This window comes from Portunus trituberculatus, chromosome 24, assembly GCF_017591435.1.
Source record: "Portunus trituberculatus isolate SZX2019 chromosome 24, ASM1759143v1, whole genome shotgun sequence".
Lineage (NCBI taxonomy): Eukaryota > Metazoa > Arthropoda > Malacostraca > Decapoda > Portunidae > Portunus > Portunus trituberculatus.
This window is the reverse complement of record NC_059278.1, coordinates 3,987,264-4,015,128: the sequence shown is the minus strand read 5'-3', so window position 1 is coordinate 4,015,128 and position 27,865 is coordinate 3,987,264. Positions and strand designations below refer to the sequence as shown.

The following is a 27,865-nucleotide window of genomic DNA, read 5'->3' as shown; positions in this document are numbered from 1 at the left end:
TGGGGTACATATTCTGTTTGTTTCGCTTTTTTATACATCTGAAACACACACACGCACACGTACACACACGCCCACACACACACACCCACACACACACACACACTCACACTCACACACACACACACACACACACACACACACACACACACACACACACACACACACAGTTGGAACTTTCAGGCCAAAACAATTTAAGCAACTACCTTTCCCCGCCATGAACGCAAAGATATGTGACTCAACTGTCTCACCGCCCAACTTTACCTCCTTCTCGCTTCCACTGTCCCACTACCTTTCCTGTGTAACCATCTCTGTCCTCCCTCCCGGCACATGCACACGCGTATCTGCTTTTACCCGAGCACTCCACTAACGCAGCTTCAACAAGTGACACCGCACTCCCTGCCGCTGCATTCACGACAACTCGGATACCATTAGTTTTTCTCTCATTTCCTTCGCAGCAATTACGAGTAAACGCCTTTCATGACTCGTTCCATCGCTCAGGCCGCCACTTCAGAGCAGCACCACTGGTAATGGCGAGTGAAGAGCAGCTCGAGGAATAGCGAACAGGCTTGTCGAAGGCTCCCCGTGGTGTCTTAGCACGACTCTGCGCCCATAGTCACCTAGTTAAATGTTCCTCAAGGTATTGTTTTGTAGCACTGTTAATCCCTTCAGTACCAGAACGCGTTTTCATGTTCATTTTGGTTACTATTTGGTGATTTTATTCAGCTTATGTGTGGAACAAAATAGTGAAGACAGGACCATTAATCTTCTGATCTCCATAGACCCTTCCTAATATCAATAAAATCGTCCAATCACACCCAAAACTCATGGTAAAAATGCGTCCCATTACTGAAGGGGTTAAAGACTTTGGAAGGCTGCATGGGAGGACTCAGTGATCACAGTACTCCCTTCATACTCGAGTGTTTGTTCAGCTATACGAACGTGAGTCTGGATGTCAAAAGAATTTTACACAATACAGGCAAATATCAAAATCCTGATCCGCCGGTTGAAGGCAAAACAAAGTGGGTGCAGAGGGACCCTAAAAAGCCGGGCTCTCTCGTTTCAAAAAAAAAGAAAAAAGAAAAAAGAAAAAGAAAAAAGGGAAAAAACGACAGCGGAAAAAGAAAGAAAAGTTGAGCAAACATTTAATCTGCGTGACATTGTGAATTTTCCCTCCTTTTTCTACACGAGTTTATGCTTCGAGGCTTGTTTGTTTGGTATGGAAATTCTGAAGATAAAGAAGGAAAAAGCATTTATACTAGAGGGAACACATGGATGGTGAGCTTCCCGTCTCTGTTCGTCTCTCTCTCTCTCTCTCTCTCTCTCTCTCTCTCTCTCTCTCTCTCTCTCTCTCTCTCTCTCTCTCTCTCACTTGCTCGCTCCGTTCCTTTTCCGCTCGCTAACACACACACACACACACACACACACACACACACAGGCATGATGGTGGGCCGGAGCTTTACCCAGCAGTCTGTAATGATGCAGGTGTTCACGCCAGCAAGTTTTACCTTCAACTGTTGTTCTTTTATCTTGTCTTGTCTTGTCTTATAATTTCTTTTTCTTTATTCATGTATATATTTTTCTTTTTTGTCTAATAAAATAAACGTTACAAAATATTTAGTTTATCACTTTTTTTTATTTTCCTTATTTCTTTACATGTTCATTTATCTATTTAATATCATGACGACTAGACACACAGTCACATTCACATTCGAGACTCAAATGTACAAAATGTACAAAAAGGAGACGAGCATGGACCAACAACACAGGTGGTGGAAGGAAGAAACATACGTAATACGAGATAAACGTTCTCTTAGCATATAGAGTATTGGTAACCCATATACCTTAACATATTACAGCGTTTCGGACAGTCATATTAGTCGAGATATTGTATACGCCGCCACCACGATGCCATATCTTTCCCATAAGGGCGGGAAAAAGATGGAATAGAGAACACACAGCAGCACCAGGGCTTTCCTTGATAGGTGCACTGGTAACAGGAGAGAGCTGCAGGGAGGATCAAGAGAAGGATGCAAGACACAGGCAATATAAAACTAAAAAAGAAAGGAAAATAAAAGACAAGGCAATGGCAAAACAACTCGAACCATTGGACACACACATACACACACACACACACACACACACAAAGGGTGCAGCTGTTAGGAAGAGCAAACATAGTACGACGCGGCTTGTACGACTCAACATTTTTGGTTAGCAGCGATCTACACGAAAACTCGACGATAAAGATGAAAACTGAATATAGCCACAACAGCAGCAGCATCAACGACAACAACAACGACAACAACAACAACAACAACAACAACAACAACACAACAACAACGACAACAACAATAACAACAGCGAAGATCAGAATAACAACAAAGGTGGCGATGATGATAAACCTGATAAAGATAATGTTTGATGATGATGATGATGGTGATGGTGATGGTGATGGTGATGGTGATGGTGATGGTGATGGTGGTGATGGTGATGATGATGATGGTGATGGTGATGGTGATGATGATGGTGATGATGATGGTGATGGTGATGGTGATAATGATGATGGTGATGATGGTGATGATGATGATGGTGATGGTGATGGTGAAGATGATAATGGTGATGGTGACGATGATGGTGATGATAGTGATAATGATAATGATGATGATGATGATGATGATGGTGACGGTGATGATGATGATCATGATGATGATGATGCTGATGATGATGACGATAATGATGATGACGATGAGAACTGAGGTGATAATGACGACATTAATAATAGTTGTTACAGTAATAGTAGTAACAGTAGTAGTAGTAGTAGTAGTAGTAGTAGTAGTAGTAGTAGTAGTAGTAGTAGTAGTAGTAGCAACATTGATTCGAGTGTGTAGTTGATTAAGCTATGAAAAGAGAAAGAGAGATAGAGAGGGGGGTGGGGAGGGGCCAGAAAGAGAGAGAGCCCAGAAAAAAGAAAAGAAAGAGAGAGAGAGAGAGAGAGAGAGAGAGAGAGAGAGAGAGAGAGAGAGAGAGAGACCGAGTGGCGACAGAGAAAAGAAAGAGAAACAATAATAATAAGAGAAGTTTTATCAGCAAATATTCCCATGTCGACACAATCTGGGGTAGGGACAGGGGGAGGGGGAGGGAGTTGGAGGGGGCGGGTAGGGAAGGGGTAGGGCTGGAAGGGTAACGGGGGGCGGGGGCAGTAGGCGAGTGTTTAGGAGTCCGTCTGAAAGGTCACGCGCCTTGCCGCTATAAATACGACCTTTATCTCGGAAAGACACTCGTAAAGAATGCTGGAAACGGAGCCTCCCTGGGAAGATGGCCGCAGGGTGACATTTAGGGTGGTGATGAAGGGCCACTGTATACTCTCTCTCTCTCTCTCTCTCTCTCTCTCTCTCTCTCTCTCTCTCTCTCTCTCTCTCTCTCTCTCTCTGAAATGGACAACTAAACCATAAGCGTGTGAAATCAGATCTACTATTTTTGAATGTAAAATAATACCGGTGTTGAGAGAGAGAGAGAGAGAGAGAGAGAGAGAGAGAGAGAGAGAGAGAGAGAGAGAGAGAGAATATAACCCTGAAAGTCGTAAAAAGATACAAGAAACCAATAGAACAAACAATGCCAAAGAAATACCTGAAAGAGCAAGCACACACACACACACACACACACACACACACACACACACACACACACACACACACACACACATACATTACATATAAAATAAAAAAAATAAAATCATTACTTTTATTATTTATTTTTTTTCTATCATCTGCTATCTTGCTTCCTATCTTCCGTTCCTTTCTCTTTCCTGTATTCCTCATGTCACTGTTCTTTCACCCTTTTCCTGACAAGACGTGAAGCAATTTGTTCAGAGAGAGAGAGAGAGAGAGAGAGAGAGAGAGAGAGACGTAGCGGACGACTTAAAAACAAACATAAAGACAGAAAGTTAAATACACACACACACACACACACACACACACACACACACACACACACACACACACACACACACACACACACACACACACACACACACACACACAGACTGAGACAAACAAAGTAATGGAATGAATGAATGGATAGCACTTACTAACAGACTGACGGACACACGCACACACGGACAAAGACTGGCCAAAACAGAGTGCAGTGCGTCAATTCACAAATGTGTACAGTGTGACAAATCAAATGAGTACGTGGTCTGATTTATATTTTTCAGTTGTTTGTCTGTTTGGCCGCCTGTCTATTTATTTGTTTGTTATTTGTCTATGCATGGGAGTGTGTGTGTGTGTGTGTGTGTGTGTGTGTGTGTGTGTGTGTGTGTGTGTGTGTGTGTGTGTGTGTGTGTGTCAGCGTGCCTGTGTGAATGTGTACACGCGACATTTCAGGTGAGAGTTATAATGGGAATATTGACCAAAATTTCTTCACACACAGCGCTCATGACGGAGAGGGAACATCATCAAGATTCAATGAGCAGGAGAGAAATATTGACCCAAACATTTAATATGACAGAGCAGCTTTAAGAGAGCGCATCCTCTACCTACAACACTCCCCTCCTCCTCCGCTCCTCCCCCTCCACCTTCCATCCCCCAGCCACAACCACACACGCCGAGATGCGAGTGACTGACTGACTACTGCCTTCACGGTGCATCCCGAAATACATACGCGGCGCCTCATACCCTTCTTTCTTCCAACGATACTCTGCGCTTGATTATTATGTGTTTCTCTCTCTCTCTCTCTCTCTCTCTCTCTCTCTCTCTCTCTCTCTCTCTCTCTCTCTCTCTCTCTAAAAGATGAGCATCAAGTCATATTTTAAATTAGATTAGCTAACTTGTTTTGACTCATTTCCTTTTCGTGGGCACTGAAACTTGAGCGAACTTTTTCATGTCCCTGTTTTTGTTTTTCTTGCCCAGATCCTTTCAGATGCCAATAGTGAATAAAGATAGGTCAGTAGGTGTAATCACGGCCGTATTTAAAAAACACTTTCCCCTTTCACTAGGAGAATTTTTCAAGACCATTGAGACAACTTTCTCCTTTCAATAAACCAATAATTTTACCAATCTATCACCAGAACCATAAAAAATACTCTCAAAAAACGCGAATATCTTCAATTGGAGCCTTTGGAAAGCAGGGATGGTGAGAGAGGAAATCGTTTCAGAATACGGGCCTATATGAAGAAATAGAGTCTCAGTTTTCCACTTGACAGCATCCTCCAATAAATAGGTTGTTTATCAATGTGAACCTACCGCCAGCCATACAAAACATTTCATCTTCCCCGTCCTTCCTTGCCCCTACTTTCCAGATCACGGCACAGCACCACTCAAAGGTATTAATAGAAGGAGACGTTTCGCCACCTTACCTCAATTAAATGGTACGCAATGCTCCATACATCAAAGCGTGTTAATATGAGGCGTTACGTATTTAGCTTCCGTTTATTGTCTATGACTTGCTATTATGTGCTTAAGGTTATTTGTTGCTATCTCAGACATGCATGATTGTAGTTAAAGAGAGAAAACCTTTACTAGAATATCAACACAAAAAACAGATTATGTTTTCCACCTCTCGCTGCTGTTTTATCTCCTTAATATCATGCTGACCTTTTAAACACAGAAAAAAAAAACTGAAAATATGAAAAAAATCACGCCTACATAATCCATTCCGGCGGTTTTTGGTTTATCATGAAAAAAAGGAAAAAAAAACTTGCGGGAGAAGTAAGAGGTGGTGAATTATTCATAAGTTCTGAGATGGATGATCACTGATGTGCATAAAAGAAGGATTCAATATAGCGAGCCTTTCTCTCTCACCACGACAATTTTTCAGGTCCCCATTGACGATTAGCCAGGTTTTCAAGACAGTTTCTCATTATGAGAAACTAGAAATCTTGCTCATCCATCACTAGAACCATAAAAATACCCTTAAAAGCAGGAGTATCTTCAACTAGAGCCTTTGAAAATGGTCATCGTGAGAGAGTAAAGGATTTTTTAACACGGGCCTCAGTGCTATGACGCATTTTCATATTCATTCTGTTTACTATTTGGCGATTTTACACAGCTTCAAAAAGTTATGTGGGGGATTAAATTAGAGAAGACTGTCAATTAATTTTCTGACCTTCATGGAAAGTTCGTAATGTAAATAAAATCATCTAATCACACTCAAAACTCATGGTAAAAATGCGTCTGAGTTTTCATATTCATTCTGCTTACTATTTGTCGATTTTACACAGCTCCAGAAACTTGGGGGGGAGGATTAAAATAGTGCAGACTCTGGGCATTAATCCTCTGACCTTCATAAACCCTTTCTAATGTAAATAAGATCGTCTACTCACACCCAAAACTCATGGTAAAAAAAAGCGTCCCAACATTGAAGGAGTTAAGAATGCAAAGCGAAAGAGAGTGTACCAGACCACTTCACTGGACAAGACGCTTCACGGGGACCACTGAAGGGTACGAGAGGTTTTTTTTTTTTTTTTTTTTTTTTTTTTTTTTTACATTACAAGGGCACTGGCCAAGGGAAAACAGTGTTTGAAAAAAAAAAAAAAATCCCGCTGGTTGCCAGGCCCTGTTTAGAGGAAAGTAGGAGAAAGAAAAAACAAAAAAAATCTAAAAGGAGGGTCCAGTTAACGTAAGAGGTGTCTTGACACTCCTCTTTTGAAAGAGTTTAAGTCATAGGCAGGTGGAAATACAGACACAGGTAGAGAGTTCCAGAGTTTACCAGTGTAGGGAATGAAGGAGTGAAGATACTGGTTAACTCTTGCATTAGGAAGATGGACAGAATAGGGATGAGAAGAAGTAGAGAGTCTTGTGCAGCGAGGCCGCAGGAGGGGAAGGCATGCAGTTAGCAAGTTCAGAAGAGCAGACAGCATGAAAACAGCGGTAGAAGACAGATAAAGATGCAACATTGCGGCGGTGACTTAAAGAATCAAGACAGTCAGTTAGAGGAGAAGAGTTGATAAGACGAAAAGCTTTAGATTCCACCTTGTTTAGTAAAGCTGTGTGTGGATCCCCCAGACATGAGAGCCATACTCCATACACGGGCGGATAAGGCCCTTGTACAGAGCAAGCAGCTGGGAGGGAGAGAAAATGGACGAAGACGCCACAGGACACCTAACTTCTTGGAAGCTGATTTAGCAAGAGTAGAGATGTGAAATTTCCAGTTTAGATTTTTAGTGAAGGATAGACCGAGTGTGTTTAATGTAGAGGAGAGGGAAGTTGAGTGTTATTGAAGAAGAGAGGATAGTTGTCTGGAAGGTTATGTCGAGTAGATAGTTGTAGAAATTGAGTTTTTGAGGCATTGAACAAAACCAGGTTTTCTCTGCCCCAATCAGAAACAAGTGAAAGATCAGAAGTTAGGCGTCCTATAGCATCTCGCCTTGAGTCATTTAATTGTTGTTGGGTTGGGCGTCTGTTGAACGCTGTTGAATAATGCAAGGTGGTATCATCAGCATAGGAGTGGATAGGGCATTGAGTCAGATTTAGGAGATCATTGATGAATAATAGAAAGAGAGTGGGTGATAGGACAGAACCCTGTGGAACACCACTGTTGATAGTTTTAGGGAAGAACAGTGACCGTCTACTACAGCAGCAATAGAACGATCGGAAAGGAAACTGGAGATGAAGGTACAGAGAGAAGGATAGAATCCGTAGGAGGGTAGTTTAGAAATTAAAGATTTGTGCCAGACTCTATCGAAGGCTTTCGATATGTCAAGGCCGACAGCAAAGGTTTCACCGAAGTCCCTAAAAGAGGATGACCAAGATTCAGTTAGGAAAGTAAGAAGATCACCAGTAGATCTGCCTTTACGGAAACCATACTGGCAATCAGAGAGAAGGTTGTGAGCTGATAGATGCCTCATTATCTTCCTATTAAGGATAGACTCAAAGGCTTTAGAAAGGCAGGAAATCAAAGCTATAGGGCGGTAGTTAGAAGGATTGGAGTGGTCACCTTTTTTAGGGACAGGTTGAATGTGAGCAAACTTCCAGCAAGAAGGATAAATAGAAGTAGAGAGACACAGATGAAAGAGTTTGACCAGGCAGTGAGCGAGTTCGGAAGCACAGTTTTTGAGAACAACAGGAGGGACTCCATCCGGACCGTAAGCCTTCCGAGAATCAAGGCCAGAGAGGGCCAGGAAAACGTCTTTATAAAGAATTTTAATTTTAGGGATGAAGTAGTCAGAGGGTGGAGGAGTAGGAGGAATATGCCCAGAATCATCCAAAGTTGAGTTGGTAGCAAAGGTTTGAGCGAAGAGTTCAGCTTTAGAAAAGAAGAGACAGCTGTAGAGCCATCTGGATGAAGTAAAGGAGGGAAAGACGAAGAAGTAAAGTTGTTAGAGATATTATTGGCTAGATGCCAGAAATCTCGAGAGGAGTTAGAATTGGAAAGACTTTGACATTTTCTATTGATGAAAGAGTTTTTAGTAAGTTGGAGAATAGATTTGGCATGATTACGGGCAGAAATATATAGGGCATGAGTTTCAGCAGTTGGATGGCTACGGAACCGTTTGTGAGCCGCCTCTCTATCATTGACAGCACGAGAACAAGCAGAGTTAAACCAAGGCTTTTTAGCTTTAGGGTTAGAGAAAGTATGAGGAATGTATAGCTCCATGCCAGAGATAATCACCTCTGTTATGCGCTCGGCACAAAGAGAAGGATCTCTGACATGAAAACAATAATCATCCCAAGGAAATCAGAATAGTACTGCCTTAGTTCCTCCCACTTAGCAGAGTTAAAATGCCAGAAGCACCTCCGCTTAGGCGGGTCCTGAGGCTGCACTGGAGTGATAGAACAGGTAACGGAAATTAGATTGTGGTCGGAGGAGCCCAACGGAGAGGAAAGTTTAACAGAGTAAGCAGAAGGGTTGGAGGTTAGGAAAAGATCAAGAATGTTGGGCGTGTCTCCAAGGCGGTCAGGAATACGGGTAGGGAACTGCACTAGCTGCTCTAGGTCATGAAGGATAGCAAAGTTGAAGGTTTGTTCACCAGGTTGGTCAGTGAAAGAAGATGAAAGCCAAAGCTGGTGGTGAACATTGAAATCCCTAAAATGGAGATCTCAGCAAAAGGAAAGTGAGATAAGATGTGCTCCACCTTGGAAGTCAAATAGTCAAAGAATTTTACATAGTCAGAGGAATTAGGTGAGAGGTATACAGCACAGATGAATTTAGTTAGAGAGTGACATTGAAGTCTTAGCCAGATGGTAGAAAATTCTGAAGATTCAAGATTGTGGGCACGAGAGCAAGTGGTGTCGTTACGCACGTATGCGCAACATCCAGCTTTGGATTGAAAATGAGGATAGAGCAAGTAGGAGGGAACAGAAAAGGGGCTGCTGTCAGTAGTCACAGACAACTGTGTTTCGGTTAGGAAGAGAAGATGAGGTTTAGTAGAGGAGAGGTGGTGTTCCACAGATTGAAAATTAGAACGAAGGCCACGAATGTTGCAGAAATTGATAGTGAAAGTATTAGATGAAGTGTCAAGACACCCAAGGTCGACAGCAGAGGGCAGTCCGACCTGGGGACATTTATGGTCCCCTCCCCAGAGGGGGACTCCGAGGCAGGGCGTGGTGAAGCCATTATTAAATTTTGATTTGAAGAGAGTGTAAAAGTGTAAGGTGTTGTAGTGTAGTGTAGGAAGTAGTAGAAGTTGTCTTTAGAGGGCAGGCTGCAGCTGCTCAATTGTATAAATGAGACCACAAAGGGAACCGGGAAGAGAGGACACGGGGAATCACTCAGTCTGCAGCACTGCCTACATCCCCGTAAGTACCTCTCCTGGAGTATTCCACCGGGCGGCAGGTGACTACTGCCTACTCCATACAGACGGTGCTTACGAAAATTGTGAAAACGTGCAGCAAGAGGCGAGTACGTTACCTTTGTTTGCTTTAAGGATGATATATGATAGGTAAAATAAACAGAGAGAGAGAGAGAGAGAGAGAGAGAGAATAATACCACTATAATACCAGTCATTGCACATTTCTTTTTTCCTTTCTTCTCACCAGTATTCCACACAAACATTTCATCTATACTTTTTGCCTTCTCGACGTTGCTTTAGTGTAAATAACTAAAAACCTTATCAACGAACATCACACAGGACCTCAATTTTCAGAAGGGAGGAGGAGGAGAAGGAGAAGGAGGAGGAGGAAGAGCAGACTAATACTCAGCCAAACTTACTTATCAAAGCTTCCCTATCAGCCAAGTTCTCTGTGAATTCTTTATGGGTATCGAAAGAAGACACTCCGCTCTCTTGCAGTGATCAAATATTCAACAATCGCTCCAGCCCAGAATATTAAGAGGAATTACGTGCGGTAGGCTCATTACGAGATTGACTGACTGACTGACTGACTGACTGACTGAATGAGTGATTGACTGACTAACTGACTGGCTGACTGAATGACTAACTGATTGATTGGCTGACTGATTAACTAACTCACTCACTGACTGACTGACTGACTGACTGACTGACTGAATGGCTGACTAACTAAATGATTGATTGATAAATATACTGATTGTCTGATGATTGGCTGACAGACTGATAAACTGATAGACTGATTGACTGACTGATTGACTGACTGGCTGGCTAACTGACTGACTGACTGATTGATTTTAGATGCAGCAAACTCGTGGTAAAATGACGCCGTTGCTACTGATATTTCAATTTCCGCCATTGACTGACTAGCACAGTGGCGCAGAAAAAAACATCGACAGAATCTTGTACATTAACGGAAAAAATAACTTCTCGCAACACATTTAACACACAAGCTTCCATCCCTCAATCACGATTTATTCTTTGTAACACTGCCAGACTTCAGTACTAATTATTAACCTTTTCAGTACCACGACAAGTTCCCATATTCATTCTGCTTACTATTTGGCGATTTTATACAGCTTCAGAAACGTATGTGGGGGAATAAGATGGTGAAGACTGTGGCCATTAAACCTTTGACCTCCACAGACCTTTCCTAATGTCAATGAAATGCTCTAATCGTACGCAAAACTCAAGGTAGAAATGCGTCCCAGTACTGAAGGCGTTAAAAGGTCAATTCCGTGCTCCTTACACCACACATTTCACAGTTACACACACACACACACACACACACACACACACACACACACACACACACACACACACACACACACACACACACACACACATACACACTCTTTTCCTACTCAAGCTTCAGTCATAATGGTTGGTGAAGCTTGTACACTGATTCACCAAAAGACATCCACTGGCTCATTTCAGTACCATTTATGAAAAAAAAAAAAAAAAATCTCTCCTATACACATTCCATTTTTTTTTTTTTTCTGATTGGCGAAGTTTTGAGCACTGACTGACTCTCGTAACAACTACCAAAATAAAATCGTAACTACCATCTCAATTAACTAATACGCCAACCTTACTTAGTTTTCCATATCCTCGTATGTGTCCCACCACTGAACTCGTCAACAGAACAATAAACGCATATTACGTCCATTGGTCAGCCCAGAGAGTTCGACATCATGAGAGAGAGAGAGAGAGAGAGAGAGAGAGAGAGAGAGAGAGAGAGAGAGAGAGAGAGAGAGAGAGTATCCGCAGACAAAACCTACGTACATTTGCATAACATTATGTATTCTCACTCCTCGAGATGCGCGTGGCAAAAACCAGCCCAGTGGAGTATCGGAATTAGTTTACAAAGTTCAATAAATAGCCAATATTCCAGAGTTTGGACGCTCTTTCATCGAGAGAGAGAGAGAGAGAAAAAAAAACCAGACAGACAGACAAGACAGGCAGGCAGACAGACAGACAGACAGACAGACAGACAGACAGACAGACAGACAGACAGACAGAAAGACAGACAAAAAGACAGAAAGACAGACAGACTGACTGACAGACAAAGAGACAGACAAAGAGAGAGAGAGAGAGAGAGAGAGAGAGAGAGAGAGAGAGAGAGAGAGAGAGAGAGAGAAGGAAAGGATTTAAAGCTAGAGAGATACAAAGAGAATACTAAAAAGGGAAATTAAAGCAGCTTATTTCTTATTCAAAATACTTCTTTGAGAGATGAATCATACTATAGTAGCTTCCATAAATTTTCTTCATTACAATTTTCTCTCTCTCTCTCTCTCTCTCTCTCTCTCTCTCTCTCTCTCTCTCTCTCTCTCTCTCTTTCTCTTATATGATCACGCTCCTCATTCCAAAAACCTTATTTACCTACAGTTCTTTTGGCTTTCGTTATATGTTTAAAGGTAGAACATTGAACATTTAGTACGCAACTCCCCTCTCATGTTCATTTGCTCTCTCTCTCTCTCTCTCTCTCTCTCTCTCTCTCTCTCTCTCTCTCTCTCTCTCTCTCTCTCTCTCTCTCTCTCTCTCTCTCTCTCTCTCTCTCTCTCTCTCTCTCTCTCTCTCTCTCTCTCTCTCTCTCTCAGCAATTATATTTTCATTTTCACTCTCGCTTTTCTTCTTGTTCTCAGCATATTTTTCGTGATTTTTTTCCTCGTTCCTTCCTTCCCTTTGAAACATCAGCCTTACCTTTGCCTTTCCTTCCCTCCCATCAGCTCTTTGAAAGACCTACATTTTGTTCACTGTTTCAGAAGAATAGGAATTTTTCCTCTCCCTTCTTAACCTGGAGCAACTACAGTGTGACCCTTGGGACGTCCACCTTTTCTCCCGCCTCTTCAAGGTCACAAATCCCGGTTTTCCCAGCAGGTCTAGCCTTAATATTTAGAGGTAATTGAATTTTTAAACCTATCAGATAGCATCCTGTTTTCCAATAGCACTACGAGACAGGCACACCAAGAGAAACACGAAGAGAAAGACACAGAGACAGAGTGACAGGTGGAAAGACAAAGTGAGTCGGGGACACGCGAAGACGGACACACAAGAACATGAACAAGTATAGACAGACGTTGATTTTACTTCGTACCCAGAGTTTCCTCGTGGGAGCCGAGGTTTATAGGGACGCTGTGAAGTAAAGTGGCAGAGAGAGAGAGAGAGAGAGAGAGAGAGAGAGAGAGAGAGAGAGAGAGAGAGAGAGAGAGAGAGAGAGAGAGAGAGAGAGAGAGAGAGAGAGAGAGAGAGAGAGAGAGAGAGAGAGAGAGAGGAGCCACAAGGTACAAGAGGGGCGAGAAGGGAAAGAGGATGTCTTGAAGAGCACGAGGAAAGGAAGGAAGAGGGAGGGAAAGATAAAGGGTGACTGCAGGGAAAGAGGAAAGGCAACACCACTCACTCCTATTGTTGTTTAATCTTTTGGCAGTCCAGTCACCGAAGAATGAAAGGAAAAAATAGGGGAAACGGAGACACACACACACACACACACACACACACACACAACAAGGTAGACAACAGACGAGAGCAGACGAGAGACAAAAAGAAAAGAACAGATAAGCAGACAAAAGACTCTCTATCCACTTCTCACTTCGTCGTCGCAGGCACATAACACTCTGGCGCCTTTAAACTCAACACTGCAACTCAACTATACTGATTCATCGCAGTGTGTTATGATTGATGTTCTTCCTCCTCTGCGTCAAAATCATTAACAGCTTTACTCTTATAGATTCAAAGTGAACAAAAAAATAATTCCAGGATGTATAAAAATGGATTTATGGCGATTTAATATGAAGGGATGTTGGCGGGACGTGTTCAGTATTGTTTGCTTGATAGCACTGTGTAAATTTATCCCTTCTTTATGCTTTTTATTTGATCTTGTTTATTCGTCTTTTTAATTGACGAGGGAAATACGTAAGGGTTAATATCAATTCTCTTTCGTAAAGCATCATGTAATCTCTCTCTCTCTCTCTCTCTCTCTCTCTCTCTCTCTCTCTCTCTCTCTCTCTCTCTCTCTCTCTCTCTCTCTCTCTCTCTCTCTCTCTCTCTCTCTCTCTCTCTCTCTCTCTCTCTCTCTCTCTCTATATATATATATATATATATATATATATATATATATATATATATATATATATATATATATATATATATATATATATATATATATATATATAGAGAGAGAGAGAGAGAGAGAGAGAGAGAGAGAGAGAGAGAGAGAGAGAGAGAGAGAGAGAGAGAGAGAGAGAGAGAGAGAGAGAGAGAGAGAGAGAGAGAGAGAGAGAGAGAGAGAGAGAGAGTGTGTGTGTGTGTGTGTGTGTGTGTGTGTGTGGTGACGGGGAAGGGGGGGGGAAAGGTGGACATGTGTGTCGGCGTGTATATTTAAGGAGAAAGTATATTATGGTATGAATTATAGTATACGAGGTCAGATTGGTGAATAGCTATCCATGGCAAACTTTGTGGAAAAGTTTCTGGACGTATGAGTCGACGGCAGAAGTTTGAGTTAATCCCTCGAAGAGAAGCTAACTGAGATTCAATAAAGACAATAAGAAGATAAGTAGTGGATTTCCATGTAAGTCCATATTTGAGATTAAGAAGGTCACTGAAAGATCCTTAGAGTAGTTTTTCTTAATGTGATTATTTTCCAAGCCACAGTCAGGAATTGAAAGATGTGAAGTGGTTATTTTATTGTTTACTTACGGCTTGGGCAGTTTGAATATTGATATGTTGCACATTTATGATAAGGAAACGCGCGTTGCTACTGGATCGTTGGGAGATACTTAAATACTCGCAAATGATTCCCACATCTGTTTCAAGACATTTGTCCAAGAGTTTTGGCTAACACTATCAATCTTTTAGGGAACTGGCAATCAAGTGGGTCTTTTCTTTATTTTATGCTGCTCTTGGCCAGCTTCCCCTCTTCTATAAGAAAATATGACAATAAAAAATAAACCCTTTAGAGAATGCTAACAATAATAATGTATTAGAAGACTTGGATCCACCCCTGACGCACCACACAACACATGCGCTCTGTTACACGAGCCACAAACCACAGATGGACTGACAGATTAATGTTGTTTTTTTTGTTTTGTTTTTTTTTTGCTAGCTTTTCATCTCCTATATCAGGTGTTCCTCTCGAAGTCCTCCACCGTGTGTTATCTCATCTGTCATGTGTTCTCAACTTTCTCGGTAACCCGCCACAGGAAAATATCAATCTATCAAGTCATCGATATCTCATTCTCCTATTTAACTTCATTGACACGAAAATAAAAGTAATGTGTATCGTATCGTACGCGCATTAGGCAATTCTAATGGAGTTGTAATGGACGGGGATTGGAAACCTCTGTCATTAGGAACCTTTGAGTGTTTTTAGGCCGCATTTCACCGCCACTTTTTGCTTTGGTAGCGGAATGTGTCATGTAGTGATGGATGTTGGACATTTTGAAAACCTTTATACTTTTTCAACCTTTTCCTTTTACTCCTCTTTCCTTCTGTCTCTCTCTCTCTCTCTCTCTCTCTCTCTCTCTCTCTCTCTCTCTCTCTCTCTCTCTCAGCCTCCTCCTCTTCATTCTCCTCCTCTTTCTTATCCTCTCTTTTTCCTCCTCCTTCTCCTCTTCCTCCTCCTCCTCCTCTTCCTCCTCTTCCTCCTCCTCATTCTCCTCCTCCTCCTCATTGATCTCCTCTTCTCCTCCTCCTCCTCCTCCTCCTCCTCCTCCTCCTCCTTTCCCTTCTACTCCTCTTCCTTCTCCCCATCCTCATCCTCATCCTCATCCTCATCCTCCTTCTCCTCCACCTGGTCTTTCTCGGTATCCTCCTTTTCCATTCCTCTGCAGTGGACGTCTTTATTTTTTCATCTCATTCTCTTTCTCCTCTGCGTCCTCTTCTTTTTCCCTCCTTCCCTTTCTTTACCTCGCTGAAGATGTTGTGGAACTAGAGGCACTTTGGCGTAAATTCTATTTAAGTTACTTTCTTGGAAAAAAGCAATTATGTTTACTCTTTATAAATGCTCTTCCCATCCTTGAGAAAATTTACGGAGCTGATATTCCATTACAGAAAAACAAATAGCTAACATTTTTGCATATCAGAGTAAATGTAACTGATGAATTATCGCAGTTCGTTACTCATAAACTGGTAGAGATTAATGCAATAGAGTTCGGATGGAAAGACACGGAGATATAACTTTAATTAACATATTTTAATGAAGGAAAAAAAAACTGCATTCCACCGTCGTCACCTAACGCAGCAAGCAGATCTGCAGTATAAATTCATGGAGATCATTTGAGTCCGGCGCAGAAATTTGCTACAGTGCGAAGACTATTGCATAAACAGCGTTACCTCGCGACAAATGGCCTCGTTTGTACTTCCATTTCCGTATTGCCTCTCTATACCATTTCGTGTTTTATTCCCCTGCTTTTTCTTTTTTTTTCTTTTGTCCCTCTCTCCATCTCCTCCTCCTCCTCCTCCTCCTCCTCTTCCTTTCCTCTTCTTCCTTCTACCCTTCCTCTTCCTCCAACTTCTCCATCGTCTTATCCTCCTCCTTCTTCATATCCTTCTCTTTAACTTCCTCTCCTCTCTTCTACATCTCCACCAATTCTTCCTCCTCTTACTTCTCTTTCCCCTACTCTTCCGTCCTCCTCCTCCTCCTCCTCCTCTCTACATCCTCCTCTTAAACTTCCTTTCCTTTCTTTTACAATATCTCCACCAATTCTTCTTCCTTGTACTTCTCTTTCCTCCTCCTCTTCCTCCTCCTCCTCCTCCTCCTCCTCCTCCTCCCTCCTCCTTCTCCTCCTTAGCACCCTTCACCAACAATACGAAATAATATCTGAAGGAATTTTCCACTCTTAATTAACATTGCGATACATATTCAAACCTTTAATTACGTGCGTCGCTGTGCTCTCTGATGCCCTACTCAGGCTAAATATAACGCTGCAACTCTGACGGCGTAATGAATGAATCTTTAGCGCCGTGAGATAAAGTTTCAATCAGTATTTCAGTTCGGTTTGATCATCCATTTCATTTTAAGGATTGTTTTCTTTTTCTCTTATGCTTCATTAATACCTGCGTCTCTATTAGGTTATATATTTTTTTATTGAAATATTGAAATAATAGGTTGATTTCTTATTTCTGTCTCCATTAAGTAAAAATCCTTTATTTCTTTTTTTGTGTTATATTAAGGGGAAATTGCTAGCAAATCCTTTATGAGAAACGAACCAAATGATTCGGATTCTCTTTAAGTGTGCCTCGATCACTTGACGTTTTGCTCGATACTATTGTTAACCAGCAAGAAGCGAAAACTGTTGAGATGTCTATTTTCATTAATAAGGAACAAAGACACCTTCAAATCTCCAGAGTAATAACTAATGCACTGTATGTGAATGACAGATGTAGAGTCAAGTTACGTGCCACACTTCCCTCCATTGTTTTCATCATTATCAATCTTAACCCATTCACTACCATGACGCATTTCCATATTCATTCTGCTTATTATCTGGTGACTTTATACAGCTTCAGAAACATATGTAAGGGATTAAAATAGTGAAGACTGTGGCCATTAATATTCTGACCTCCATAAGCCCTTCCTAATGTAAATAAAATTGTCTAATCGTACACAAATATCAAGGTAAAAAAGTGTCCCAGTACTGCAGGAATTAAGCAAATAATATGCTCAAAATCAGTCACTTGTCTTGTCCAGTAAGGAGAGTATCAGCAAATCAGTGGACTTACTGGACGCAATGACTGAGAGCGATATGTCACTCTAGGACCCCCACGAGGACCTAGACACGTGGCAAAATAAGTTAACTGCCTTAGATTGCGTCACCGCTGGCCTTGATGCTGAGCTGCTTACATGTAATCACGGCATTGTGCTTCATCCTCTAGCCACACACGTGGAAAAATATTTATCCGCATCTTTCCTTTAAGTAAGTCAAGGTTTCACTAACACGCGTTGGCTGCGCAAAATTCAAATCTAAATATCTTATATCTATGTTTAAAAATTATTCAGTCACTCGAGTTCTCATGCAAAAATAGCTTGACCATGAAGAGAGAGAGAGAGAGAGAGAGAGAGAGAGAGAGAGAGAGAGAGAGAGAGAGAGAGAGAGAGAGAGAGAGAGAGAGTGATTTTCCCTTTCCACTCTTCTTCGTTGGTAACCTCAAATTTTCGACACCACAACGCCTTGGTTGATCTTGCGAGCCTCTCAAGTTTCGCGAAGAAGTTGTGGAGGAGATAAGTTGGCCTCCAAGGGTCGCCCTGTCCCGGACTGGACCATTCGTCACCGTCTGGCCCATCGATCCCCGGCGCTGTCCTCGAGCAGCAACCATATGTCAGAATAACGATACTGAAACTGGTCATTAATCTGAGTTACGAAGCATCGCAGTGGAAAGACCCGCAGCAGGACAGATAGACAGACGGACAGACAGACAGACTGCTCACTGCTGCTAATATTTGTCTCACGCCGCCATCCAGCCAACCTGCTTCAGACTCCTACTATAAACACGTCCACCAGGCGATAATAACAACAAAATTCAATCCTGTCACAAAAAAAATGAATGAATATATATATATATATATATATATATATATATATATATATATATATATATATATATATATATATATATATATATATATATATATATATATATATATATATATATATATATATATATATATATATATATATATATATATATATATATATATATATATATATATATATATATATATATATATATATATTTATATATATATATATATATATATATATATATATATATATATATATATATATATATATATATATATATATATATATATATATATATATATATATATATATATATATATATATATATATATATATATATATATATATATATATATATATATAATAGACAACATCAGCAGTACACTTATTGCGATTAATTCACTGTTTGAGTTTTATGACTTATCAGTTAACGATCGGACAGCGCATTATAATCATAAATATAATTTCATCGCAAGAATATAAAACTCTAAATGTGGCAGTCCATGTCATGTGTCCACAACGTCTGTCCGTTAATGTAAAGCGCTCTATTTACTGTTTCACTTTCGGCGGAATGGCAAGTTTATTTCAGCTTCTAAACGAACGAGGAAATGACCATGAAAATTATGATGATAATAATGATAACAACAGTAATAATAATAATGATGATAATAATAATAATAATAATAATAATAATAATAATAATAACAATAATGATAATAATAACAATAATGATAATAATAACAATAATGATAATAATAATGATAATAATAATAATACCACCACCACCGCAACAACAAAACAACAATATAATTCATTCACACATTCAACTCCATCACTTATTATTTTGACACTTGTTTGGTAAGTTCAACACTCACCCTGGACGAGATCAACACCATTGGTCCCAGGACACGATGGCTTGGTCGCCATAGTGGCCAGTGGACAGTGAACAGTAGCTGGTGTGCTGAGGAGACTCGTGTAAGCACAACCCAAACTCTAAGCGATGTTGTGGTGCTGCCGCCAATACGTTGCGGTTTGGCTGTAGGAGAGAAACAACCTTACTGCTCTTGATAGATTTGCTGATAGACACAAAAACATGCAGGAAGGGGCCAGTACCATAAGGAACAGAGCAAGGTGAGTGTGGCTTGTCTGTAGCCACCCACACAACTCTCCCCGAGGCAATGTGATGCGTGATACAAATGGTAGCTCTGCATTACATACCATCACACCGACACAGTTTGCCATCAGCTGAGTGTGACACTTCTCTTCACTGTCACGAAAGACACTCGTACCATCCACAGTAGTTCACCACCAATCACTCTGGTCTAAGAGGAAACAATCATGAAAATCCGTCATAAGGGTGTTAGTTAACATTGACCAAAACACAAACCAAAAAGAAAAGCCCACTTAGACGCCAGACCCTGTAAAAACGAATAGAGGGAAAAATAATAACAAGATGGGAAAGCCGATTAGGTTGGAAAGGGTCTTAACACTTCTCTTTCGAATGGAAAACGAGCCACACCTCACACGATCAATAGCAGAGGGATTTCAATTTACTTTTATACTACTCTACAGTACAGTACAATACCTCTGTTCCTCTGTTCCTCTGTTGGCACAGCACACGCGTCGAGTCTTGGGGAAACCTTCATCTCTTGAGAGTGATGCAATTGAAAATAAGGTCTTGTTATTGTTTTCCTTGGTCGAGGACTGTGGAGGCCCAGGCAGCTCATACGTAAGTGATAACTCTCCTAAATATTTACAGAAAATATGAAATATTATTTTACATTTATCGGTTCAAAAGTATATATTTACATATATTTGTCTCATAAAATATCATACATTTCATATAAGAAAAAAAGTGTATCAGGGATCTCAAATCGAAAATTAGCGATGACGAGTCCCTCTGTTGGCAGAGAGTGAAAACACTAAAGCTTTCCTCTCATACTTTTATTATTCTCGTAGCTCTGGAAGATTCGGTGTTGTGTCACAACTCACAGCTGTCCCCTTCTACACAGCAGTCCGCTCTTTGTTTATAAACTAATAAGCCGGATTGCTGTCAACAATTTACAGGACCTACTTCATCCCTGTATTCCAGCAATCTTTTAACCAAGCCAGGTTAGCCAGGGTATTGTGGAGAGCAGCGGATTGAGTGTGTATCAACACTGGGTTCTGAGCATAAGTAGCACGCGGGAGGACAACGGTGTTGAAGAGGATAGCTGGGAACACAACATGCTGTCCACGACATGGTCAAAGCCTTAGTTAAAAGATTAGCAAATAAATGGATGAAATATAGACTCAATAAAGTATTCAAAGCAATCCAGGTTTCGTATGTAAATAATGCAGAGAACTGTGTGTTACAAGGGAACGATACGAAGACTGCATCAGAGCCTCGGAGCCTTGGACCTTGCTGCCAGACGGAGCGTCAGTTCATAGAAGGAAGCAAGAAGACTCCTCTGGATGTTTTGTTCGACAATTATCCACTTGGTACAACTCATCCTCTTAAGAAAGCTTGATTCCAATAGCGCCATTGACAAAAACAAATCATGGTTTAAAAGGGGCCATTCATCTAACATACAACACAAATAAGCCGCCATTGACACACACAGACCATGATGATCCTGGCCACATCACACGTACACAGGATGTCGCAGGTGATAGCAGTACTCTGTAATTTGTTACGTAAATCTTAACTCATTTCATTGTGGGTAATAATTACATTTATAGTCTCTCTCACAGAGCTGTCGCTTTCTTAAAGGTCAGAGACTATCATCCTGTCTTTTTCACTAACTTCATCCCTTCCAATGCTATCAGTGACTTTTTTTTTTTTTTTTGTTACAGGACAGTGCCATAGTTTTCTTGTTATTTTCTCCTTATTTTCTTGTCTTTTTGTCTTTTTCTTTCACGCAAAAAAGAGGAATCATTTGTGCGCGTTTACTGAATAATCTATTGTTCTACTTTAACGCATCTATTGTATGTATTTTTTATTCATTTATTTATTTGCAAAACCGTCCTACTCTCCTACATATTGTCTTCGATGCACACATACCTCTTATCATCTTTTCCGTGTTTCCTACGTAAATCTTTCTACTGTGGATGAACTCCAGTCTTTTGACCCTGCCATGCTCTCTTGAGTATTCCCTCCTCATCTCACACTTTCCTTCGTGCAGCGTTCTGCGCAGCACCCACGCGTGACACCCAAGCTGGTCCGAGGCTCACACACGCACCCGAGGGCATGCTAGGCCACATCTCGCCTAATCCTGCGCCCAGCCACCCCCAACTCCACGTCTCCGCAAAACCCGAGGAGCAAAAACAGAGGCTCAAGGTCTTATCCTGAGTGTTGTGGGTTTCTCGGAGCTCCTGACCTCGCTGCGGCAAGACGCAGACCCAAAGGAGGAAGGCAATGCAGGTGCTCCGGTGGCCCGACCTGACAGTCAACGGAGGACAGGGGACGCTGGCTGGCTCAGGCGGCTTGACTAACAAAGTAATCACGTTTTCTGTTGGTGGATGTTGTGGTGTCTGCATTGTTACACCAATAACCACAGCAGCAACAGTAGCACTAGTAGTAATAGTAGTAGTAGTAGTAGTAAGTAGTAGTAGTAGTAGTAGTAGTAGTAGTAGTAGTAGTAGTAGTAGTAGTAGTAGTAGTAGTAGTAGTAGTAGCAGTAGTTTATATTCATCATAATTGCAAGCGTTGTTGTTCTTGATTATGTTGCTCCTCCATGCCGGTGCTAATGGTGCGGTTGTTATTATTGTTTTAAGCTTCTCGTTGGATTGATGTGCATGTGTGAGTTATGATGATTCTTTTTTTTCCCGCACAACACACTATTCGTTATCTAATATTGTTCATCATCCAAGCACAACGTCTTCTCACCAACTCATCCGTAGGAAAATAGAGGTCAAGGATCTCCTCACAACCCTTCCCTGCTGAGAGAGAGAGAGAGAGAGAGAGAGAGAGAGAGAGAGAGATCCTTGTCCTCCTCATGTGTCCTCAGCCAACAAAAGGCGGAATTTCTCCAGCTTTTGGGCGGATTTTCCTCGACAACCCGATTTACGTAGCCTGTTCTTTAGTAGGAGGCGAGGAGGTTAACACTGGCCTGTCCTCGTTTGTTTGTACGATGCAGGACGATGGGGGAGTGGTAAGAAGAAGTGACAGACGGAGTAAGAAATAGAGCTTAGGGGGCCTTACGCTGAGGAAAGACAGGAAGTGGTATGAGGATTAAGAGGAAAAACCAGCTGTGACTGAACGTGAAGACCAGGGAACGACCTACGTGAGTTGAGAAAAATGAAATAAAGAAGGAGAGGATAAAGAAATAATTGGATAAGGAAATGTAAAATAAAATATGAAGGAGAAAGAAGAGGGGGAAGTATATACGAAGGAGACTTGGAAAGAGTTGTATGAGGAGTCATTAATTTAAGAGAGATATCATCTTTAAACACTTTTCATAATGCACCGCAAGACCATCCAACCGTCACTACAATCCTCCTTCACCTCCGCCAACGTGTACCATATTCTAGGACATTTGATTCGAGTGTCCTTTTAAAATTGACCATTAATTCTTTTCATATATAAAGTAACACGGTCGCTAATTGTGATAATGGGAAATTTTGAAGCAATATACGCACTACTACTACTATTACTACTACTACTACTACTAGCAATAATAATACTAATACCACTACTACTACTACATTACTACCACTACTGTTAGAGCTGGTTCTCGACTTAGATCCGCCTTATAAAGTAAGTAAGTAGTTTTCATCCTTATTTATTTCATTTTGCTTTTTACATACCGCTATAAAAAGCATCGGGAACTCGGTTAACATACTTTCTCGTTTGTACGCCTGTCGACCGCCATGTGAGTCTGGGTGTAGGACCATTAAGGAGAGGGAACACACACACACACACACACACACACACACACACACACACACACACACACACAAAGGATGATATACATTCGTGCTTAGAATACATGCATACATACATACTTGCATACATTATTACTAGCGTATGATGGAATGTACAAGGTTAGAACATATATGTCATATAATATCATACACAAGAGAGAGAGAGAGAGAGAGAGAGAGAGAGAGAGAGAGAGAGAGAGAGAGAGAGAGAGAGAGAGAGAGAGAGAGAGAGAGAGAGAGAGAGAGAGAGAGAGAGAGAGAGAGAGAGAGAGAGAGAGAGAGAGAGAGAGAGAGAGAGAGAGAGAGAGAGAGAGAGAGAGAGAGAGAGAGAGAGAGAGAGAGAGAGAGAGAGAGAGAGAGAGAGAGAGAGAGAGAGAGAGAGAGAGAGAGAGAGAGAGAGAGAGAGAGAGAGAGAGAGAGAGAGAGAGAGAGAGAGAGAGAGAGAGAGAGAGAGAGAGAGAGAGAGAGAGAGAGAGAGAGAGAGAGAGAGAGAGAGAGAGAGAGAGAGAGAGAGAGAGAGAGAGAGAGAGAGAGAGAGAGAGAGAGAGAGAGAGAGAGAGAGAGAGAGAGAGAGAGAGAGAGAGAGAGAGAGAGAGAGAGAGAGAGAGAGAGAGAGAGAGAGAGAGAGAGAGAGAGAGAGAGAGAGAGAGAGAGAGAGAGAGAGAGAGAGAGAGAGAGAGAGAGAGAGAGAGAGAGAGAGAGAGAGAGAGAGAGAGAGAGAGAGAGAGAGAGAGAGAGAGAGAGAGAGAGAGAGAGAGAGAGAGAGAGAGAGGAGAGAGAGAGAGAGAGAGAGAGAGAGAGAGAGAGAGAGAGAGAGAGAGAGAGAGAGAGAGAGAGAGAGAGAGAGAGAGAGAGAGAGAGAGAGAGAGAGAGAGAGAGAGAGAGAGAGAGAGAGAGAGAGAGAGAGAGAGAGAGAGAGAGAGAGAGAGAGAGAGAGAGAGAGAGAGAGGGGTTTTATCCCAGTATATGTGTAGTCCTTGTGTGCCATCTATATTACTAAGACCGTTGGGTTTGTCTGGCGGGACATGAAGATGAAGAGCTAGAGGAAGAGAAGAAAACACAGACACCTTTATTTTTCCTTATGTTTCTCTATTTTCCGTCTTGCTTACAGAAGTTTTTAATGCAGTTCTATTACTTCATACAATCCATTTATTTCTTAAGATGCGACAAAGCTCTCGTTTTAAGTTTTTTCAGGCAATTTTTTATATTCGGTTTCTTTTCGTTTTTGTCTTTCGAAATGTTCATTAAGGCAACACGTTTTAATCGCAAGAGAGAAACAATTATCGCCAAAAATTTTCAACTCTCGCAAAATCAGTAACGCAACTTTTTCACTGGCACCCATTTGACTTCCGTGCTTCAGCAGTTTCATTACGTAGATGTGGCGGTAATATCACTTCACTATTCCATTTATTTTCATCCCAAGATTATATTGTAACTTCAAGGAACACACTTGTCATCCTCATTTGGGTCGCTGCCATGGAGCCGAGAACCTCTGATTATTATGGGGACGTGTGGTGGGGGTTTCAGAGGGCGGGGCGGCAGCAGGGAGCATTTCCCCAGCAGCCTTCCCTGACAAGGCCTCACCACAACAGCTAGAATTTCAGATTGCTGCTGCTGCTGCTGCTATTGTTGGTGGTTTTGGTGGTGGTGTGGTAGTGTTGATGTTACTCTTGTTTTTTATTGTTGTTGTTGGCGTTTGTGGTGGTGACGGTAGTGGTGGTGATAGCAGTGGTGGTGATGGTGATGGTGTTGCTGCTGTTGGTGCTGCTAATCTAGTCATAAACGTTTGGTTCACATTCAGATTTTGAATTTTCAGCATTTAGGATAAGGTGATGCAGGTGATAATAATTGTACTATTTTGTGAACAATATCACGAGTAATAACAGAGGTAATGAAAATCGGATGAATAAAAAGAATTGCTGATCATAACAATAATAATAATAGGAGCAGCTGCAGCATCAGGACCATCAGCATTAATAAAAGAAAGAAAAGAAAGAAAGAAAGCGTTAGAAGCAAGATCAAATGAGGAAACAAGCAGCTTAAGAGCTTTCAAACACTAACAGCTGATAAGTGAAAATGGAGCATCGCGGGACTGTAATCAGATTCCTGTCGCGGCAAATGGGGCACCTCGGGGCCCTCAACGCTCACAAGCGACACCCACAAGCGGAAATGGCAGAGTTTAGGTTCAAAAATTTCTGGAGCCGGAACGAGGTACTCCCGTGGAAGCGCGACTTAGGCCACGGGGCGGAGGGGAGGCCTAATCGCCTTAACCCACAGCCGGGAACGAGATGTGAGCCTTGTTTGGGAGTTATTATTCCGGGGCCTTTACTGCGCTGAGCCACGCCGAGGGAGAAGCGTGGCGGCGGACAGGATAGCAGCGCTGCCTGACATAGCTTAGAAAGTGGTTGGGTTAATATTAAAAAAAAGGAAAAGATAAGGAATACAAGGAAGAAGTAACGACAATAAAAAGGAGGATATTATAGAAATTCAGAGAGGCATGAAAAGATAAAGGTAAATAGGAATACAATCGAAAAATAGAGAAAGTTTAGAAGAAAAGGAAGCGGCAGTGAGATAACAGACCTTAAGGAAAGATATCAACATTAAAAATATAATTATCAAAGGAGTAAGAGAGTTTGAAATAGAAAACTCTGGGAGGATGAATGAAAAAAAAACAGAATTGAAATAGAAAAACAGAATCACACAGAAGAAAAAGGAAAATTCGTAAAAGAAAATATGATAAAGCTGTAAGAAATGAAACTGGAAATAAAAAAGTAAAAGAGAATACGTGGAAAAAGAGAATACACGACATTAAGAATACGAAAATAGCGCACTCGGGGATGGGAAGTGAATGGAATAGCATAATGGACTGACAGAAAAAAAATAAGAGTGTGGTACGTAAACAAAGAGTGACGGTGGTGTAGGGGGAAAACAGGGACTAATTCGGAAAAAAAATGGGGAAAGAATCAGGTTACTCGTGAAATGTGATTGTGTGAAAGCGTATGTGTTTGGCTTGTTGTTCCCAGCTCAGAGCCACGTACTCGTTTGTTTACAGAAAATTATGTTATGTTGAGAGTGTGTCGCTAATAATCATGTTGACTTAGGCAGGCAGGTAAGTAAATAGAAAAAGAGATAGGTAGTGATAAAGATAAATAGATAAGATAAGATAGATAGTTAGATAGATAGACTAACAGAAAGAGATAGATAATTAGATAGATGGCTAGATAAATAGATAGATAGATAGATATAGAAAAATAGAAAGAGAGAGAGAGAGAGAGAGAGAGAGAGAGAGAGAGAGATGTGCCTGTGTACGTATGTGTGTATGTGCGTGCAATCAACACTCAATAATCAAGCTGTTAATGCCAAGCCAACAAGTCAACAAGTCAACATGAAGCTTTAAAGAATTATTAGGCAAGATCACATCAACATAATGAAATTGATAAACGTTGGTACGAATTACACGGGAACTGCCTATAAACTCTCATTCTTTCACTGACAAACTGTAAAAGTCTTTCACGACATGTTTACTTATCTATATATAATCATTTTTACTAGGACTTGAACTGCTTAGACTCGAGAGAGAGGAGCATCAGGACACCAAAAGGATATCGATCGACCTCTTCTTTATGTATTTCTTTTTCAGTTACAATTCTCTTCTAATCATTTACAGTCTTTAGTGGTGTGTGTTCTGTTATCGTAGATGAATCCTGTACACCTCAAAGACACCTCTTCTTTTTTTTATGTAACCTTTTCACCGTTCCAATTCTCTTCTAATCATTTACAACCTCTAGTGGTGTGTGTGTGTGTGTGTGTGTGTGTGTGTGTGTGTGTGTGTGTGTGTGTGTGTGTGTGTGTGTGTGTCTATGTTATTGTAGATTAATCCTGTGCACCACAATGACACCTTTTCTTAATGTAACCTTTTCATCGTTCTAGTCTTCTTCTAACCATTTACAACCTTAAGTGGTGTGTGTGTCCTTATGTTACTGTAGATGAGTCCTATGTACCTCAATAACAACGGACCACTACTGAAACCCAATAGAAAAAGAAGAAAAATCAACGCTATACAGTGCTAAACAAACCTTCACCGTCGTTGTCTCTGTGCTGGTAACATTATATTCCTCTATGGTATTTATCAGAACTGAATAATTTAACAGCTCGCCTATGAATTACATTGGCATTCGTAAATAATTATCGATATAGAGTCTGGTTCCGAGGTAATTAAATACATTTCTCAAACTATTAATCCCGCATCAAGCATTGGAAAAGTTTTGTTTTTCCGTTAATAGCCAAATGATAACCAGGCTTTTTATATTCCCCCGCCATGAACACAATTGATTTGAAATGCCAAGGATAATAATCGTTTCACAAGGACGGAACTTTGGCTTAAATTATGCAGCGTCATTTAAGTGTCTATGTTTTTAAGATGAATCTATCCTTTATATCTATTTTTATTCCCTCTGTCTCTGTGTCTGTTTCTGTTTCTGTTTCTCTCTCTCTCTCTCTCTCTCTCTCTCTCTCTCTCTCTCTCTCTCTCTCTCTCTCTCTCTCTCTCTCTCATTTCAAGGGTAATTCCATGTTTTCTCGTCACACACCACTTAGTAAAGAGTCGAGTAGGAAGCGAATAAACACATTTTCACATTTTCTCGTTTCCCTCTGGCATGTTTTC

General features: G+C 41.1%; 1 protein-coding gene across 1 annotated transcript in view; it reads right to left on the bottom strand.

The window, feature by feature from the left end:
* Positions 1-27,865, bottom strand: part of LOC123508421 — a 50,199-nt gene that overhangs the window by 5,175 nt on the left and 17,159 nt on the right. Inside the window, exons 2-3 of the mRNA XM_045262159.1 lie at positions 19,883-20,042; positions 19,173-19,333 (exon numbers count right to left, since the gene is read on the bottom strand). Coding sequence (XP_045118094.1) covers positions 19,173-19,333; positions 19,883-20,024 — 303 coding nt within the window. The 5' untranslated portion in view covers positions 20,025-20,042. The remainder of the gene's footprint in view (positions 1-19,172; positions 19,334-19,882; positions 20,043-27,865) is intronic.